Source organism: Globicephala melas, chromosome 16 (assembly GCF_963455315.2).
Source record: "Globicephala melas chromosome 16, mGloMel1.2, whole genome shotgun sequence".
Taxonomy (NCBI): Eukaryota; Metazoa; Chordata; class Mammalia; order Artiodactyla; family Delphinidae; genus Globicephala; species Globicephala melas.
The window spans coordinates 9840262-9854966 of record NC_083329.1 but is presented as its reverse complement, the minus strand read 5'-3'; the positions used below and the strand labels follow the sequence as shown (position 1 = coordinate 9854966).

At 48.4% G+C, this 14705-nt stretch overlaps 1 protein-coding gene across 9 annotated transcripts in view; it reads right to left on the bottom strand.

Moving 5' to 3' along the window:
* The window catches only part of FGFR2 (fibroblast growth factor receptor 2), a 103881-nt gene that overhangs the window by 27223 nt on the left and 61953 nt on the right, over nucleotides 1-14705 (bottom strand). For 5 of the 9 annotated variants that reach the window (XM_060285833.1, XM_070043952.1, XM_060285837.1 and 2 more), the window contains 3 exons: nucleotides 9841-10031; nucleotides 6969-7113; nucleotides 4704-4906 (listed from right to left, as the gene is read on the bottom strand). In XM_060285833.1, the coding sequence (XP_060141816.1) occupies nucleotides 4704-4906; nucleotides 6969-7113; nucleotides 9841-10031 (539 nt within the window). The remainder of the gene's footprint in view (nucleotides 1-4703; nucleotides 4907-6968; nucleotides 7114-9840; nucleotides 10032-14705) is intronic. The other 4 variants (XM_060285834.1, XM_070043953.1, XM_060285838.1 and 1 more) reach the window with 1 other exon arrangement.

The following is a 14705-nucleotide window of genomic DNA, read 5'->3' as shown; positions in this document are numbered from 1 at the left end:
GCTTTTTGTCTATTTCCACGGTACATAAAGGAGATGAAGCAAGGAAGCCGGGCTTTTTTCTTTTCTTTTTAAAGGGCCACCGAGAAACTATGTTATCTTTTAATACTAGATTCAATTCAACAGTGAGAGGGGGGCCCACAGAGAACAGAGCAGACAGAGGCACAGATGCCACAGGGAGGAGGTATGAATATCCGTGCGCCTGCTTATTCTGAGGACTCACAAACGGACCCCAACCGGCCAGAGAAACCCTCTGACTCTCAGTCCACGGGTCCGCATTCCCAGACCAAAGCACAAGGTCCTGGAGTCGACACAGGTTTGCTATAAGCCTTGCCCATCACTCCCCGACGGCAGGCAAAATGCCTTCACCAGCCCAAGCTGAAATAAAGGTCCAAGGGGTGCGGGGACGGGATTTCTTTTCCTTCCGTAACAAATTTTAGGTAAAGAGGCAGGGTAGTCGATCTGGCACGCACTTTTCTCCCTTAGCAAGTCTCCGTCTCCCCAGACCTCCCCCCAGGACTCTCCAGAGTAAACCTATCAAACCCCAACCGGCTGGTCTTCCTAGAAGATCGCACCCAGGCCCGAGCTTAGCCAAACTGTTGTGTCTTCTGGAAGCAGAGAGGAGAGAATGGCCAAATGGGGGCTGGGAGGGCCAGGCGCCCACACAAAAGGGCAAATTCCAGTTAAACCATCCATGACCATCTAATTACCCACATGCTTTCTGGAACTGGCGAGGTTTCATTAGACCACTTGATTGACCAAAATACAGAGAATGTTCCGAGATCACGCCGTTTAGCTGCTAGGTCGTAAATGAGCTTCTAGAAGTGGGACTGCCCTTCACGGAGTTCGGTATGTTTCATAGCCATTCATACCCAGCCCCAAGAACTGGCTCCTGAATCACACACGCCATCTTTGCCCTGTTCATGGCGCCCCTGGGAACGTGCCATCTGCCTCAAAGACATTGTTACAAAGCATGACCTTGGCAGCCCCTGACTTTTCTCTGGCTTTCAACCTATCTGTATTGGCAGCCAAGAGGGTGAAACTGAAGTCTGAAAAAAGAACAAACAAACAAACCTGCAGCCCCTTCTGAGATGCTGGTGGTGGTGAGACAGCATGAGCTATACCCACGTGTATGTCCCCACCCAGGACTGCGTTTATCTGTTTATGAATCTCCATCATGCCCTATGGAAGTGCCTGGCTCCAGAGAAAGAGGCTGACGTGCTCCCTGAAAAACCAATGCAACAAACGCAGCGAGGCTGCTCGCCTCCTGAACAGACGTCCTCAATTCCCTTCACACCCTTCCCTGCCCCCACCCAACCAATTTGTGCAAAACGCGGGAAGGGTAGCCCTCCCTGTAATTCACGGATGTGCAAGGAAGGCTTCACAATGGCCACGCCGTCCACCAGCAGCCCTGGAAACGTGTACAAGGGCCGACAGGCTCACGCAGACGCCCCTCTCTGGACTGGCTCTTGCTGGTCCCCTTGCCTGAGCCCCAGCTCAGAATGTGGGAGGACCCCCGTCAAGGGGAACCAGGAGATGCCCCGTGCTACCCGCCTCCCCCCCACCTAAAAGTTGTTTCTCTTTCCCCAAACATCAAAACGCATGAAGAGTCTCAAAAAAATTCATGGTTACTGGGAAATGATCACAAGGAATTTCTTCCTAGGTACTGGAGAAAAAGTATTTTTGTCTCAGAAACAAATAAACTCAAATGTCTGTCTTACACTGGTAAGTCCAGTACAGATTAGTAAATGTCAATGAAAAAAAAAAATTCACAGTAGGATAAAAAACTTTTTTTAACCTTCTCTTGTTCTAAAAAGGGAGCAATGACTGATTGAGTGAGATGCGGTTTCTGCACCTCGCGGGAGGGGCGAGGGTCAGGGCCAAGAAGATGAAATTCGGACTCACCACAAAGACGCAGAATGCTACCGTGTAATAAAGAGGGCCGGGCACATGCAGCATGACAGGCGCCTAGCAAATGCCTAGGAAAAACCCAGCCCCTAAGACATCTGATTACAGGCTCACCTGTCGCCAGGTAAAGGCATGCGTGGCATCCCTGTGGTATGCTCTCCGTCATCAACATATCTGCCGGCCTTTCCGGGGCTCTTCATTCCAGCTACAGTCCAATAACCCCCTTTTATCCAGCTACCTGCTAAGCGTCTCCTCCACCAAAGGGGCTGTGCTTATTATGGACGAATCGCTCTTTGGGAAGAATCAGTGCCTCCCACATGAGCAGCTGAGATGTGTCAACATTTCCACAAATAAACTCCCAGAGATTTAATTTTCCAGGGAACCGTGTTTGCCCACTTTGCTCTGCTTCTCTTACAGTACTCGACCTTACTGAAACACAAGGCAATTGCATCTCAGGCCCCCAAATGACCTTGGAGCCACTGGCGCAGGCGACGGGCCACGTCTTATATGGAACCTGGGTTAGACTAAGCACTCAGAAAATTATGAAGGAAGGAAGGAAGGAGGGAGGGATAAAAAAGGAGGAAGAGTTCGGATGTTCCCTTTAGTTACACAGGGGGGCAGAGGAGAAATGGCCAACTTAGGTGGAGATGACAATGAAGAAAGGCCAGTCAGCCAGAGAGAAATAAAAACACAATGAACAGAGTTGAGTCGAGGGGATTCTAAAGGCATCTGCCTCGTTTATATTAAATAAAGAGAAGCGCATTGTAAACAGCTGCAGAAAAAAAGATGATGAAATAATTACAGGACAATGGTCTAGCTACACCAAATTACAGGTTTCCTCTAGAAGGCAGCATTTTTCCCTATTAGGAAAAAAAATAATAATAGAGGTGGGAACACCACTCCCTCTTTCAGCTCCCTGGAGCCAGGCTCTCAGGATGGTGGCTGTAAGGATGGCCCAGAGGTAACTGGTAAGGAGCAAGGGTTGGGGAGGGGTGGCCACATCACCTGAAGGTCACCAAGGGTACCAGCTTGTAAGAGTCACCTTAGGACTGGACTCTCCCAGAATCAGGCAAGTGGTCTCATCATCGCTGCCCTGGCCCCAAGAATGACAGTGGTACCTTTAATAACAACAGCATTCTTGGAGGCAGGGGGACCGATGGGCACCCTTCTCCCCCCCAACTCTTAACCCCATTTGAGCACTTGCCTGCACATGACACATACTCCAGATGCTACCCTCAGTCTCCATTTAGAAAGACCTGCTTGAAACGTGGCTTCAAAGAAGTCAGCAAGGACCTGTTCAGCCTGGAGTTCGGAGGTGGGCTGAGAACAGCCGGATCTGTGCTAAAACCGCTGCTGACCGAATGGTCCCTGATCCTTGCCAGGGCCTTGTCCAGAAGATGTCATCGCCACCTGAAGTCCCAGGAGGGACAGGGCTGGGATTAACCCAGAGTTGCTCAGAGTGCATTTCAGAATCACTGGAGGACTTGCTTGAAATGCAGGTTCCTGGTCCTATCCAAGACCTACTCAACCAGAATCTCGGGGGCTGAGACCAAGGAATCTACAGTTTTAACAAGCGCCCTGTAAATTCAACTGAAGTACACACTGAGTTAGGGCCCATGAGGTAGCCATCCTCTTTGCTGTTTCAAAAAACATGACTTTATCGGAACCAAGTTCCAAGTACTTCTGGAAACACTGCCTTCACACCCGTTTCCCCTTTCCATCTTCGTGAGCATGAGAGAGAATCAGAGCACTGCCTGCTCTGTCAGCTCTGCAGGGTTTCGGCTGAAAGCAGAGGTGTAGGCTGCACCTTGCCCTGTCTGCCCAAAGCAAGAGTAAACCAATCAGGAGGAACACACAAGGAAAAAGTAACCACCAAAGACCAAGTGCGGGGCTCACAACAATCTGTTCTCTATTCATTACAAAAATCATTCTGGGGGCTTCCCTGGTGGCGCAGTGGTTGAGAGTCCGCCTGCCGATGCAGGGGACGCGGGTTCGTGCCCCGGTCCGGGAGGATCCCACATGCCGCGGAGCGGCTGCGCCCGTGAGCCATGGCCGCTGAGCCTGCGCGTCCGGAGCCTGTGCTCCGCAACGGGAGAGGCCACAGCAGTGAGAGGCCCGCGTACCGCAAAAAAAAAAAAAAAAAAAAAATCATTCTGCCACCGAATCCACAGTCACAACGTTAGTGCAAACAATACACTACAGGCATACGATTCTATTTTAAGAATCAAAGAGGTGGCGCCAAAGTTCAGTTAAGACAGAGCTCATGGGGCAGTAGTTCAGTCACCTCCTCATGGGGCAGTAGTTCGGTCACCTCCTCATGGGGCAGTAGTTCAGTCACCTCCAGGGACAGATTTCTGAACTTGACTTAAGAAAACATAAGTCTAAGAGAACTAGAGTCCCTTGCTTTCCAACTAGTGGCATGAGCCTGTCTCTAAAAACAGCGTTAGATCACAGGAACAAAAGGGGCTTACGCTCTGAAGAGACCACTGCACTCGAGTCCCACCGAACGCACCAGGGCACTGCCTCCTGGGTTATTTCCAGTCATGCGGAGGAGCTCAGAGTCTTGCACCATTGGGCTTTCCTGCCCTTAGAACTAGACTCGGTGGACCCCACTGATGCACCAGGACTTGACCCTCCAAGCTCCAGACACTCATCAGATGGCCACTGGGAGGCCCACGGGAACCACTGGCACAGGGACACTCCCGGAAGTAGAAGATGGCACGAGGCAGAGGAGGAGACCCAAGAGCTGGCTGGGCGTGGGGGAGGGGTAAGGTTCTTCAAACTCTTTATCTACTTTCTGTTACCTGTCTCCTCAGAGGGATGCGCTTGGTCAGCTTGTGCACAGCCGGCTGGCTGCTGAAGTCCGGCTTCTTGGTCGTGTTCTTCATCCGGCACACGATGACCCCCACCACCATACAGGCGATCAAGAAGACCCCTATGCAGTAAATGGCTATCTCCAGATACTCTGGGGAAGCTGTGATCTCCTTTTCTCTTACTGGAGCTAGATTGCAGATCACACGAGAGGAACAGATAAGCAGGCCACAGAGTTAGGACACTGGACGGATGCATCCTGGCAGAACTACAGGAATCAAAAGGCGACGACCGTTCCCAAGGCAAGACGGGCTTCCCGATAACTCAGTGCTGCAGGAGGGCATGGGCTCCGGGCCAGCCGTGCACCTCTTCCAAACGAAGGTGAATAGCCAAGCGTTCCTCACTTGACCACCGGGGCCCGGGTGGTCACTATCTCTATCCTCAACGGGCCTCTACAATCTTGCGATTGTGGTGGATTGACTGCCACCAAGTTACAAGGGGCAGGTTACGAGGTCACAGTCTGTTAGGCATTTGGGCAGAGTAAAGCAGCCAACCACAACCTCAACAAAAGGATAGTCGTCTTCCTTGATGGTCTCTGAGGCAAACCATTTAAAGATTCTTAAATAGGAACGATGCCCACTTTTATTTCTAAAGGAATGGCCTCAGTCTTATTTGGGTAAAGCTCTTCCAAAGGAAGATGCGACAAAGTCATTGACCCAGATGAACACAGTTCCATAGGACATGAGATAAATATTCATCTAGTAGGCCGGACTGGAAAAGGTTCAAATTTCTTTATATAGTCCAGTAGGTTATTCAACTAAACAAACAAATGCATTTAATATAAAGACTGAATTGCTTATAATATAGAATCATTACGTCCATACGATAAAAAGCTTGTAACATTCCTTCATCAATAACCATTTAAATTTTTGTGTATCTCGTTATACTGATGTCACTGCAACTTTTCCCTTCAAGGGAAAATAGAGATAATGTCGCATGTGAGGATACATATCATGACTTAAGTTAGCACATTCTTATACCAAGTTCCAATAATGTCTGCTTCCTCCTTAGTGCTTAACGGTCAATCGACAAGCAGTGTATTTCCAAGTAGTGTTTTTCTCAAACTGCATTCTTAGTTAATGTGCTTGTGCTGTCAGGCAAATTGGTTACGAAGTGCCGATCAGGCACTTGCAGAATGCAGTACTGCGAGTAAAAGCAAGCTCAATACAAGAGGCATCTCATTGTCTCAGAGCAAATGTTCACAGAGCAGATTCACAACAAAAGGAAACACGAATGCAATGGCATTATTTAAAGCTTATACATTTGAAACAGAAAACTATTTGCAAGATAGTCAAAACTCTTAGCAGCACAGCACAAAATGAAATGCTCCATTTATTTTTACTGGATATAAAATAAGCATGCAGGTAGGCACCACACTTTAAAAATAAGGAATTAATAACTGGAGTAGCACATTATGAGCTAGCAAACCACAGTCTATGCAGTTTCACAAAGGAAATGACGAAGAGACAGATGCATTAAGGAGACAGTAATTATCAAAAAAGCTTGACTAGGATAGAGATATCGGTTAAAGATTCAGACAGCAGCAATGTTTAGGCAACAGGGCTTCAGCGATGTTGATTTCTCTGTAGGGTAGAAATAACATCAAACCCAAGATGGCAAGAGCATGCTTTGCAGTAAAAGCAAACTGAGAGTCCGTTGCATTCCACCATGCAGCAAGCCACCGATCCCCAAGGTAGGTAACACACTGCTTCTGTACGCCCTACGCACGGGGGTGCTTCTCCCCGGCCACCTCAACACACACCCATCTATTTACATCTTGTTAAAAATAGAAAGCAGAACAAAAGTAATAAAAGTACTTATGGGATTTTAGCAAAATGGAATTTGACACGAGAAAAAATTACTTTGGATTTTACAAAGTAATTTCAACTTCTTCCTTAAAAGAAAGGGGGATGGGTAAATCTATACATTGACCCACTGACTCACTAAAAATATAAGATCCCTTCGGGTTTGAAGGGTGAAATTTCACTTGATCATAAATGTGAGGGTGGGATCTCATTGTGAGTGAATTTCCAAGGCAACTTTCTTATCCCTGGGGGATAATTTTTAAACATTTAAAAAACTCTTTATGCAAAGGGGAAAAGGGGCCATTTCTGAGAACAGAAGCTGTGTTAATTTTATAGCAATCAACCCAGAAGAGGGAAAAAACCATGGAGAGAAAGAGCAGTATATACCTGGCAGAACTGTCAACCATGCAGAGTGAAAGGATATCCCAATAGAATTACCCGCCAAGCACGTATATTCCCCAGCATCCTCAAAAGTTACATTCCGAATATAGAGAACCTCAATTTCTTTGTCCGTGGTATTAACACCGGCGGCCTAGAAAACAAGGAAAGCAAGAGAAAAGGCTAGACGACACAGGAATGATTGTGGAGGGGGCCGTGGAACCATGAGGCGTCGCGCCGGGGGCTCCGGAGGGTACCGGCCACCGGAAGATTCCGATTTGCAGCCCATCCACAAAGCCCACAACCAAGAGAGACTGAGCGACACGGAGCAGCTCACCTCCACAGGCCCGTCACCACACTGGCTTCACCACCTAGACATACATGCATGCAATCAGAGGCATGGAAAAATCAACCCACAGAGATCCATTCTCTTGGCCTTTGCTTTGCTTTGCTTTGGATATAGGGGTGATTGTCCAAAAGTATGGCCCCCAAAAGTCCAAGTTGGGTTCTGGTCCTGTTGGCTGCAGACTCCCACCTCGAAAAAAGGATGGTTCTGCCTCAACTGTCGTGTCGTAAGACCGCACACCACAGATAAGCCCAAGTGGACACCTGGCACCTCCTTCCAGGCCTGTGGGAACCACCAGGGTGAAGGGAGTTTGTGCTGGTCAGCAGGCTCTGCTTACGTTTACTCCTGCGTAACCATCCTGACATACATTGCATTGAAAGAAAATGGAAGAAGGCACGATCTTGGTAGCGAAGAAACCGGACTCTGTTTTTTCTTTTCTTAATACAAACATTTGAACGTGAGTCATGACAAATCGAGAAAGGCAACCTGCTGTCTTCAACAGTGGCCAGCAGTGCATCTACTCATTCAGATGGAATATCCTTGAACTGGGAAAACAAAGTCAAGGACAGCATTCCTTAAGCATCAGTTACACAATCAAGAAAATGATGCTCTGTTGAACCGGTTATATCATGCCAGTATTTCTTTCCAACTGCGGGGCAGAGGAGGTATGAATTCTGCTACTATGCAAATGCCACAGATTCAGTAGGCATGCCGGTGTGCGCTTACAATGGTGCTGGTGTGCAGTAATGATGGGAGACGTGCAGCCTGAACGAGATAAACCAGAAGGGACAACTTAAAAACTGGGTGGGGGTGGAAGGTAATCTTTAGAAGAAGTTAGAGCAAGCACTTTGAATATTGTGGGCATTTTTCCATGGCTGCTGGTATCATACCAGCTGCATCACCAAAGAAAGATTATGATGAATATACCAAGACCACAGAGTTATCCTATAAGCTGCCTGCAGTCTCCCAAAGCACCAAGTCTTTTCAGCTTCTATATCCAGCCTTCTTTAAAACAAAAACAAAAACAAAAAAAAAACGTTGTTACCTTGCTGTTTTGGCAGGACAGTGAGCCAGGCAGACTGGTTGGCCTGCCCTATATAATTGGAGACCTTACAAATATACTCCCCAGCATCCGCCTCAGTCACATTGAACAGAGCCAGCACTTCTGCATTGGAACTATTTATCCCCGAGTGCTGGAACAGACATAGGAGAACAATATAATGGCCAACCAGGAAGGACTTCACACTACCTAGGGGCCCACCACCAACACACCACAGAAAAACAACCTCCATCTCATCTAAACAGCAACATCAAGGGGCTGTGGGTTTAGAAGGAAGAAAACAAGTCAACTAGTGGACAGCAGAAGTGACCCAGTGGAGAGGGGAGGAAGGGTGTGATCAATCCCCTTGCAGAACGGGTCCACAGCTCCCCAGGCTGGTCATCTCTTTCCAGCTTTTTGGATCCTTGGTGTTTTCAGCTGGAGAGAACACTTCACTGGTTTAATGTTCTGAGTTGAGCTTCCTATGGTCCTACTAGAAGACTGTTCTTTTTTTGGGGGGGGGGGTACGTGGGGCTCTCACTGCCGTGGCCTCTCCTGTTGCGGAGCACAGGCTCCGGATGCGCAGGCTCAGAGGCCATGGCTCATGGGCCCAGCTGCTCCGCGGCATGTGGGATCTTCCCGGACCGGGGCACGAACCCGTGTCCCCTGCATCGGCAGGTGGACTCTCAACCACTGCGCCACCAGGGAAGCCCTGGGAGACTGTTCTTTTAAAGGACATTCTCTATGAGCAGCTCAACGTGGGAGACGTGGCAGGCAGTGCACTCAGAGCATCTGTACAGACTTAACTGCTGCTTGCTATCACCATCCTGAAGAGCAAGACAGATCTACGAAATAAAGAGGCTGGTGCTATTAAAACAAGGTCTTGCAAGGAACCAAATAAGGACTACAAGGGGAAAGAAAGTTTCCTTGTTCAGCATTACATGAGTGCAGGAATACCTTCTCAAGCTTATCACTAAACCACTTGTGAATGAATTTCAAAGGTTAAGGGGTCTCTCTTAAAAGGAAAATCTAAATTGTTTCTAAAAGGTGGCTACTAAAATGTGATCCTAACGTAGTATTAAGGGATATTAAGAGAAGACAACATCAGTGTAACAATAAACGTTGGTACAACGCCTCGAGTTTACAAAGCTCTTTCCAGCTACTTCATCCCATTAACTCCGCGTAACGCCCTGTAGGGGAGATATTACCACTTCTACAGATGTGCAGCTAAGCCTAAATGTCCCATCTAAGACCTCAGGGCCGATAAAGAGCTCAACTATTCTGACTCCAGCTTTGGCAGTCCTCCCGCTACCCCCTGGCTCCCTTCTGAGGCGTTATCAGCAAGCCTAAGGATCTGCTAATTCTTAAACACACGCTGTGCTGAACACGTAAGAGAGTCCTCTTCTCTCAAATCCAACGGGAAGCCAAAGAACCTGTGGCCAAACCCATCAGGGAGACCCCGGCCGTGGGCGTCTTTGGATTCAGAACGTGCTCACCTTCAGAACCTTGAGGTAGGGCAGCCCGTCGGGCCCGTATTTACTGCCATTCTTCTCCACGTGTTTGATCCACTGGATGTGGGGCTGGGCGTCGCTGTACACTTTGCAGACAAACTCCACGTCGCCTCCGACCACGGCGGAGGCGTTTGCTGGTAGTCCGGCCTGGAGGATGGGCCGGTGTGGCGATCGCTCTGGGGGAGAGAGGGGTGGAAGGGGGAGCAGGGCCAGGACGGGGGGGGAGAGACGAACAAATAAGTTGTGTTGTCCAGAAGGCTGACCGTGAACTCAAGCCAAAAAGGCCTCGAGCCTGCTGGCTGACTCCTTTGAAATAACACCACAGCCCGACACAGAACAAAAACGACTTCAAAGGAGACGGCTGGAGCGCGACCCTTGTGAAAGGAGTACTTATTTAGAAAACTGAGAGAAGAACTTACTACATCATGAGTCACTGGACGTCCGTGGCCACCTGACGAACAAGGGATGAGATTTTATTCTGACAATCTAAAAGACAAATGGCGGGGAAAGAGCGCCTCTTCTCTCATCCCACTGGGGACACCATCAGAAGCTCACCTTGGTCGTCAGCTTACCAAATCCCAGGGAAGCGACAAGACTAACTTTAAGGTCGCCCTGAATTCCAAAATGGTGCCTATAGGCAGTGTCTCCCCGTGCATTTCTAAGATGCTCTGAGAAGACTCCCATCCATTGTTTCAAAAAGAAAATAAACTAAAAGCTAAGGCCCAAAGCTATGAACAAATGGTTTCGTTTCTTTGCTGTGGCATTCACTCCATTCGGTCATTCTTTGTCCCATGCCCCCATTCACCTCCTCCATAAGTAGTTAAGTGTCACTGTGCGTCCCATGCTAGATGCACAGACAGACATTCCTCAGCTTATTCAGACGTGGCACCGAAAGAACAAAAAGCGACACCGGTTCCCAAACCCTGGCCATGTCTCAGGCTGTCTTAAAGGAGGCCCCATAGAGAAGAAGCCAGCAATGACTTCCCACCCTCCCTCATCTGCCTCAGTCTCTAGGGAAACTCTCCGGTTCAGAGGTGGTCTCTGCAGAAACCCTGGAGAGGCACCCACACCAAGGTACAGGAGCAAACACACACCAGGCTCCTCAAGAATCAGGTAACAGACCAGCCTGTGTGTGATCCTGTCCACAGAGGCACCAGAATCACAACTGGACTGGAACCTTCCTACACAGCAGCTCGGTCAAGAGTCACACACCCAATCATCCGTCCATTCACAAATATCACCCCATCCCCACCTACCTGTACGCACGGGCCACCGCCCACTTCCCTCTCCGCACTGTGGGTACCATTGCCTTCACCCTCCAGCCTAAAACACCACCAAGGAAAATGAGGACAGGCCAACAGGCCCAATACAGCAAGGATGTCTCTATGCTGCGCCTAAGTATCCCCGCGCACTGGGCGGGAAACAGCCCATCAGCACGATGGCTACCTAAGCCTTTCTATATCTGGGCTTTCAGATTAAAATGTCATTTAGTGGAATGTGTTGGACAAGAGCCAGACCATGCGCAAATTGATTTTACTGCAATAAGCCTGTTGCTGGTTGTAAAAACTTTAAAAAAAAAAAAAAAGGAAGGAGGGGAGGGAGGGAGGGGGAGGGGGAGGGGAGAGGGGAGGGGGAGGGGGGAGGGAGGGAGGGAGGGGGAGGGGGGAGGGAGGGAGGGAGGGGGGAGGGAAAATCGAAAAAAGAAAAAGTGCTGGCAATTACTCTGAGCACATTTCATTCCAGAATCTCCCATCACTTCACAGACACCTATATTTTTACATTAAAAAGATAAAGATTTCAGATCCCCAAAGAAGTCATTCATTTTTCACAGTATCACCCGCACAGGCTAAGCAAAGAGCCCAGAAGTCAAGTCTCCTAGTTTCTGTGGGCAGAAAATGTCAAAGCCGGGATCCTTTCACGCATCACTAGAAACACTCACTGCTTGCCTGAGACACCATCCTAGCGATGGGCCACTGCGAGTCTCCTGGTCCAGCCGGGCGGCCAGCTGGATGCTACAGGGACCCGCCAGCAGCTGGCAGGGACAGAGCTCTGGTTCAACCCCGGCTCGCCCCATCCACGTGAGAAGAACAGAATTAAGTCCACACACACTCTCCCCACCAGGCCTCCTCCCAAGAGATTTAAGCCCAAGGTGCACTGCCCTCCGGGCTGGACACGGCCAGCCAAGTTCACAAAACAGGCACCTCTGCACCTATCAAATATTGAGGTAGTTTACGCCTTTCCACAGAGAAATGAATGTCAGGTATCGGTTCATTCTCTGGCTCAGTTTTCCAGTTTTGCGTGCATGTGTTTGCATGTTCAGAGATAAATATTTACAGTGAACCTAAATATTTATTCTCAGAAACAAAGGTACTATAAAATCTTAAATGTCATAAGCCAGATCAACTGAATTTCAAACCAAGTCCTCTTTCTTAAACATGCTTGTTTCTCATAAATCGTTTCACAAGCAAACACTGTGCATGTAATACCAAATAACGATGCCCATGAACAATGAGGTCTTTCATACGGCACGACAGCTCCAGCCTGCGCCAGCCTTCAGCGGAGAACGTCGTCACTGGGGCAACACTGGCAGGGCCCACGACGGAGCTGCAGTCTTGCTTTACTTGTGGTCAGCATGCTGCTGTGCTCTGGTTATTAAGTTATTCCATTGCTATCCGGACTATGTTCACCAAAAAAAAAAAAAAAAAAACAAACCACCACCTTTGCAATGGTTTCATGTTATTGCATTTGCAAATTACAGCGTACCAAATGTTACCGCTTATAGTCTTGAATTCATCCTTTCAAGTTTTCTCACCTTATTCAAAATAACCTCTTAGCCACCCCAACTCCCCCTCAGCCCTTTCTCACTTTGGGTACAAAAACTGCAAGCTGGATCGCTCTGTAACCGAAACCTTACACCGCCTTCCAAAACTTATTACAGCTGCCTTCAGTATAAAATGAAACCTTAGAGAATGTTATTTAAAATGTTTTTAAAAAGTCAGTAGGCCTCATGTTTCGTTTCTCCACATCAGGCTTTGATTTCCTTTGCAACCTTATTCTCTGCCCTTAAACGAGTAGGAGAATGAGGCCTGAAACATCTTGGAAAAGGTCCCTGGGTGCCAGCATCTGCCGAGCACGGCATTCCCCTTTCCCAGATCGTTCAGTGATCACTCTTCCTTGTGTCCATCAGACCCTTAAGAACAGGAATCATTAGTGAGGGGATGACAGCGATTGGACTCCCGTTCTAACTTCCGAAAAGCTGGGGTGAAAGCAGGGTGCAGATGGCAGCTAGGAGGACAGGCTGGGTGGCAGCCCCCAGGAAGCGGGCAGCCCCTCCGAGGCCCGGCCCAGCGGGCACTTGGGAAGCACCCCGGGGACAGGGCAGTGACGGTGGGCACGAAGACCCTCCAACAGCGAATGTGTGCTCCTCGGCCCTGGGCCACACCAAAGCCCTTGGGTCTGCAACTCTTTTGGGCAGCAAGCTGATAGAAAAAGAAGAATTACTGAGTGGATCATCTCTGGATGAGAGAATAAAACCCAGAGCCGGCCCATCTCTTGTCCTTCTGCGATAACGAAAGTCACATCTTCTCCGCCAGGAAGGATTTCGTTTTAGGCAAGGGTCTCTTACAGCATGTTCAACTCTCAGATATTATAGCAAATAGATTTTTCTCTTTACCGGGGGAGTGAAATACATATACAGAAAAGCTGATGAGCACCTCACCTGTGTTTTTACTGAAATGTTTAAAAATACATATTCTGGGTTCAGCAGGTCGCAGGGGCCAGTTCATGGGCCCAAAAGAGGATGAGAACTCTTAACAATAGAGATTCTAAGGTCCCTGCGTGAGCTCCAAATTAAGACAGAATGGAAGGCAGTCCAAAGGGCGGGGCTGCAGCCAATGGACAGTTGGCTGCCCTGCTGGAATGAGGTTCTACCAAATATATGTGTAGTAAACACAGCCCGGAGTGCTTTAAAAACACATTCTCTCCCCCGCATTCTCCCTCACTCCCTTTTGTCAAGTGCTCCAAATGAGTCCACTTTACCGAACCCGAAGGCCCAGCTGCTAAGAGTCTAAACGTCCGACGGCCTGTCTCAAAATCCTGCTCTGAAGCTACGACCAGGAAAGCAGGAAGAACACAGCCTGCTTCATTCCAAGGGCTAATTATTGAGAAAGAGAGAGAAAATACCTGAGTGACAAAGAATAAATCTTTGTTAATTGACCATTTGAAACTTTATAACACGCCCATCCTCTCCTGGACATAATAATACGTTTGCTCATAAGAGATCTACAACTTTTGCTCTGACATAGCAAAGGCCATAAAAAATGTCCACCGGGCAGAGGGGCCTCCTGTACGGACTCAGTAAATACGCATCCCGGGGATCAGAAGGAGAACCAGCTTCTTAAATCACACCCTATAAATTAATCAAGCCCAGAGTTACTGGTTTCCCAGCACACACTGGTCTTGTAAGCATCCCTCCCCAAAGTTCAGCAGCGCTTGCAGCAAAGAACCATTTCAAAACCCCGCTCTCTGGCAGCAAAACACCAAAAGACTCCAATCACACCGCTTGCCCAGGACTGATCTGGAAACAGAAAGTCTCCTCTCGGGGCGCCCCTTCATTTAAGGAACGTGAAGAACCCTGCCTTCCCTGTCTTTAAATTAAAATCAAAATTTAATTACCTTTCCTCTAAAACGGCAGTTTCTTAGCAACTCCAAGGGGCTGAATAAGGAAAGAACATTCTGCGATTTAGAGAACAAGTGAAAACAACTGAGAATTCTTGTTTCTAAAGCCCAGCCTCCCTTTTTTCTCAAGAGGAGGCGGTGGTGGCTTTTGTTGCATAAAAAAACCGCACTAA